General features: G+C 43.5%; 1 protein-coding gene across 1 annotated transcript; it reads left to right on the top strand.

Annotated features, from left to right (window-relative positions):
• The first annotated feature begins 552 nt into the window (after positions 1–552).
• Positions 553–1996, top strand: CHST14 (carbohydrate sulfotransferase 14). Its single transcript, XM_033172226.1, has one exon. It carries the CDS (start codon positions 607–609, stop codon positions 1681–1683), a length of 1077 nt encoding a protein of 358 aa, XP_033028117.1. The 5' UTR covers positions 553–606; the 3' UTR covers positions 1684–1996.
• The last annotated feature ends 3680 nt before the right edge of the window (positions 1997–5676 follow it).

Below are 5676 nucleotides of genomic sequence, written 5' to 3' on the forward strand. Positions count from 1 at the left end.
CAAGGACAAAGAAACGTTTGAATATTTCAGTATAGTATAGTACTGTATAAAGATTGGGGTGAGGTTTGTTTTTTTTGCAGAATATGGATAGATCTCTTTTCAAAATGAGATTAAAGGCATCCAGCGATACTGCAGACAGCTTTTCCTCCAGACTGTGGCCAGTGAGGCCACTTCCCAAACCGCCCACCCCTTTCCGCCACTCGGAGGCTTGTTGGACTACAGCTCCCAGCATTCCCAGCGCTGGCCCCACTGGTCAGAGACGATGGGCAACATCTGCTTCCTGGTGGGGAGAGGAAGCAAGTTTGGGAAAGGCTGCTCTGTGGTATTAACCCTCGCGTTTCCAGTTTGCAAGGCTAACTTTGAGGGGTTCCCCCTCTGGCAGCAGCACTGGCTCTCCTCGCCCAGCACCCACCTCCAGAGCTCCTGGGAGACACAGAAGAGGGAGGCAGAGCTGCAGAGGGCAGGTCCTGCCATCCTTGAGCTGCCAGGGCAGGCTGACAGCTGCAGCTCCAGCCCATCTGCGAAAAGAAACGAAGCAGGCAGTTGCCGGCAGGGCTGGCCCAGCCCATCAAACAGCCCCTCTGGCCCGAGGCCACGCAGCAGGCCATGTCTCCATGCCCCTCAGCGCCCGCGGGGGCCACTCCCAGGGCCCGACCGCGGAGCAGCAGCCCCCGCCAGCTCCTGCCTTCCATGCTGATGTTTGGTGTGATCGTGGCATCGAGCAGCCTGCTCCTGATGATCGAGAAGGGCATCCTGGCGGAGGTGAAGCCCCTGCCTCTGCACCCTGCCCACGGAGAGCTCCCGGCAAGGCGTGGCGGCAGCCTCGGGGTGGCCAAGGAGGAGGAGGAGGATGTGGCTGCGCAGGTGATACGCGACATCCGCAACCGGACCATCCGCGCCGCGTGCGGGCAAGCGGGCGCCCCTCGCAGTGTGTGGGAGCTCTCGGCAGCGCAGCGGCGGGTGGTGCTCAAGCACCTCCTGGTGAGCGACAAGCACCGCTTCCTGTACTGCTACGTGCCCAAGGTGGCCTGCTCCAACTGGAAGCGCATCCTGAAGGTGCTGGGCGGCACCCTGGAGAACGTGAACACCCAGCTGAAGATGGACCACCGGAGGGACCTGGTTTTCCTCAGCGACATGAAGCCCGACGAGATCCGCTACCGCCTCAAGCACTACTTCAAGTTCGTCTTCGTCCGGGACCCGATGGAGAGGCTGCTGTCCGCTTACAGAAATAAATTCGGGGAGATCAAAGAATACCAGTTAAGGTATGGCGTGGAAATAGTGAAACGGTACAGGAAAAACCCTGGGCAGAGCGCCGGAGACGACGTCACCTTCTCCGAATTCATCCAGTACCTCTTAGATGAAGACGTGGAAAGGATGAACGAGCACTGGATGCCCATCTACAACCTGTGCCAGCCCTGCGCCGTCAGGTACGATTTCATTGGCTCCTACGAAAGACTAAACGAGGATGCCAATTACGTGCTGGGAAGGGTTCGGGCGCCTTCTTTTGTGCAGTTCCCGGAACGGCAATCGTGGTATAAGCCAGTGACGCCAGAAACTTTGCATTATTACCTGTGTAAGACTCCAAGGGGGCTTATCAAAGAGTTATTACCAAAGTACATTCTGGATTACTCTTTATTTGCTTACCCGCTACCAAACGTTAGCAGTCAATTTTGCAGACAATGAACATTTTCCACTATGAAGAAGTAGATGTCCTATGCAATTTCCCAATTTTATCCCCTTTTTTATATCAAATGCCTTGCTGCTTTGCTCTACAGGTTGCCTTTACATTAAAAAAGCATTCCCTTTTATACAAAGTGTTAATGGGCTGCTGACTTAAGCACAGGTTTTTTAATGTGGTTTTTGTGTATTTTAGGACCAAAGCAATTTTTGTATCAAATGCAGGGCAGCAGTCACATTTTAAGAACTGGAATAGCAGGAGACATGCATAGAATCATGCTGTGTCAAGTATTATTTCCATTATTTTGTGTAATATAAATGTAGCATCCTCATCTTAAAAACATTTCTGACCGCATATATGAAGCAATTAATGTGTGGCTTGTGTTATCTCAAGCACTTACTTGGCTCCTTCCACAAGTTGTACAAAACAGCTTTTGCAGAGTATGCCTATGCATGTTTACTCAGAAGTAAGTCACACGGTGCAAGTTGGGAGATTGCATGACCTTGGAGGATTGTAGCTTTCAAAGTGTCAAGTACAGAGGAAATGCAAAATATGGGAAAGCCTATCTGCATTGCTGGGAGTTGGACTACATGACCCTTGGGGTCCCCTTCCAACGCTATAGTTATGTTTCTCTGATAACAGTAAGTGCATGTGTGCAAAGTACACTCCAATAATTTGGCTCTCCATACAGTTCAGATAATAGGATTTATATTTTCCTTGGTGCAGTATTTCGGTCGGTTGGTATTATATTTTCTTCATTTTCATTATGCTTTATGTGCTAAGACTAGGAAAATAGTTTTAATAGCTTCTCTCAAAAATTAGCTCTGGCATAACTTTAACCATGTAGTTAGAAAGCCTAATCTCTCCAGGAAATTTGTTGTTATTATTATCTACATGCATTCACACAACTTTCTATATAAGTATTATGGTTATTAAATGTGAAGACAATTAAACTGGATGGCTCATGGGATGTTTATTCTGTACCTGCCTTTTAAATAGTTTGTGTGTATTTTTTTAAAAATGATGCTGAGGACAATCGTAGTTGTGATACAGAATCGCCATTCAAACTAAGTACTGGATATGACTTTTATATTTTGGCGATGGTTCATGTTCTTATGTAGCTGCATTGTTTTATACTTTCTGGATATCCCATGATCATGTTACATGGTAGTTTGTTCTATGTTATAAATCAGCACTGCTAAGAGTCATCTTTTTTGTTTTCCCATGTTTTTTCTTCTCAATAAAAAATTGGCGTGGCGTGAGCTAATTTTTATTCTGAAAGTGTGGCCCGGAGAAAAAAAAGTTTTGAGAGACACTCGACTAGAATATGGTCAGTTGTGTTAGCAGTTTTGAATTGGCATGTTGGTCTCTTGGCTTTGGGAATACCTGTCTCTTTTCAATTTATAACAAATTGGCAACCATTTATTGGATTATGTAAAAATACCGGGCACAAAAGAAGTCCCCCATCAACACATGCAAAATGTGGCAAGACCTTTTGGAATAATACTTGAAATGCTTTTTTACAGGACATTGTACATGCTGATTTCACTGATTGGGATGAACTTTGTTGTATGAACTCGTTCGTTGCTTTTTGTAATCTGAAAATAAACAATTTTTAAGAAACGCAGATTTACAACTTTTAAACGTTAAACACAGAAAGCAACTTAATCAGCCCGTGGGTTATCTCGGCTTTCCCTTCTAGCATTATCACCCAACATGATATAATACATGGCATAGCTAAGGAAATGCGCAAATGATTAAACTGTACTTAAGTTAAGATCTTGGGAGCAATTAAGATCCCAAGAGCAATTAAGAGATAAACTGGGCAAGCAGCCCCTCTCATGGCTACTCTGTTCATTGTTAATGAACAAATCCTTTTTAGAGAATGTGACTCAGTACATAACCTTTTTCAAAAGTTTATTATAAACAAAAATAGAAAATAAAAAGTATATCAAATTCATGTAAATTTGTTATGGATGCTGAATTTAACCATCTAAATGGTACTAAGCTGATGTGGGGAAAGGACTACATATATGGATGCAGACACTTGGATGAGACTCTGGCATCACCCTCCATATAAACACATACTGTATTGGCGAAGAACAGGGTGTTAACATTAAAAATAACCCATCGGTGGTATATGGCCCCATGCAGACTGACATATGTAGCTCCTTCTTCCTCACTGAGATGATGAGAAGTTACCTGCAGAAAAAAATAACTGCTGAATAATGAATATATCTCATTTGGGAGAGAAATTAAGAAATGGACACAAAGAGATATGACCCAGCAAACTTGCAGAGGGGAATAGCAGGTGCCTCAAAGTTCTGAAGAAACATCATGACTTGTGAGGGGAAAGACTGGCCCAGGGTTAAGCAAGGGCTGTTGACGTCAATATGTTGCACATGTGGCTGGGACCCAATACAGACCAGAAGGAAAACTCCCAAGCACCTTTTCAGATAAAAGATTCTTTTTATTGTTTTGTCAAGACAAAGCAATGGTGCAGCTGGCTAAGGCTCACAAGTCTGCACACCCCTCAAGCACATGCAGGGGTGTTTTATACTCTTTACAAACTGCTAATAACCCAACCCCTAGCATTCCTTCTGGCCAATCAGGGTGGGGAATACCCCCCATCTGGCTGCCTTATTTGTTTCAAGCATGCTGCTCTACTTTCGTCCACCAGGCAGCGCTGCATGACTAAAATTCTGTATGGCAGTGTTTGTGACCTAATTAGCTTGGCTTTGACCCAAATACAGTGATGCCGACCACCATTTCCTTAGCCATTGTGGTACCTTTTGTGGTGGGCCATTTCTCAGTAATCATTCGCTCTGAAAAGGATATAACAGACATGCGGTGAGCTAGCAGTTTCCTCTTGCAAGTCTGTGCTTAACAGGTGCTGAGGAGGGGTTGCGAAAGGAGTTCTTTATACAGAAATACAAATTCTTAAACTCTGTGGCCTGCTCGACAGCTTTTGCCCTCATGGCTACTTTTATGCCTGGCTATTAGCTGGCATGGGTCACCCTGGCCTATCATTTCTAGTAGAGTTTTTAATTGGACAGCTTCATAGTAATTATAAATATTAGAGAGACCCCACCCTAATTCTGACAACTACTTTTTAATAGCATACTGGAAGGGAAAAGGGCCCCAGAAACATGGAGAAAGGCAGAAATAATTGTAATCCTAAAACCAAACAAAGACCCTAAAGAAGTAGGTTCATATAGGCCCATCAGCCTATTAAACCAAGATTATAAAATCTTTGCCAAAATTATGGCAAACAGGTTAAAAAATGTTATCCCTCAAATAATAAAAGAAGACCAATATGGATTTGTCAAGGGTAGGAATATCGCTCATCCGATTAGGAATATTATTAATGTACTATACCATGGACAATTAAAAAAGCTGGGGTTGCTAAAATTAGATGTCTTTAAAGCATTTGATACACTCTCACAGGAATTCTTATGGGAAATAATGACTAAATACGGAATAAGAGAGGTTTATCGAAATGCAATTCAAGAATTATACAAAGAAGGAACAGCAGTGGTAAGAGTTAATGGTGAACACACCCAACCATTCCCAATATGTAGAGGAGTTCGGCAGGGGTTCCCCCTCTCCCCATTCTTATTTATAATGGCAATAGAACAACTGGCTGAAAGGATAAGAAACTGTGGAAGGATAGAGGGTTATATGATTGGGAAAGAGGAGATGAAAATTAACTTGTTTGCGGATGATATTATTGTCATCATAACAAATCCTAAAGAAAGGATAAAAGAAATAAAGATTATACTAGAAGATTTTGAGGAATGTTCCGGATTAGGGGCAAATATAACCAAATCAGAAATAATGTACTTCAATGTGAATCTAGCTGAAAAAAGAGATAAATAGTTTAACAGGCCCAGGCATGGGTTCTAGAAGAATAAAATACCTGGGTATTGAACACTACAGGAACATTAACAAGATTGTAGAACTCAGTTACAAGAAGGTATTGGATAAAATACGGAAGG

The sequence above is a fragment of the Lacerta agilis genome, chromosome 15 (assembly GCF_009819535.1).
Source record: "Lacerta agilis isolate rLacAgi1 chromosome 15, rLacAgi1.pri, whole genome shotgun sequence".
Classification (NCBI taxonomy): Eukaryota; Metazoa; Chordata; class Lepidosauria; order Squamata; family Lacertidae; genus Lacerta; species Lacerta agilis.

Bases quoted from the DNA above. Each gene is read 5' to 3' on its own strand.
- CHST14 (XM_033172226.1), top strand. From the start codon at position 607: ATGTCTCCATGCCCCTCAGCGCCCGCGGGGGCCACTCCCAGGGCCCGA.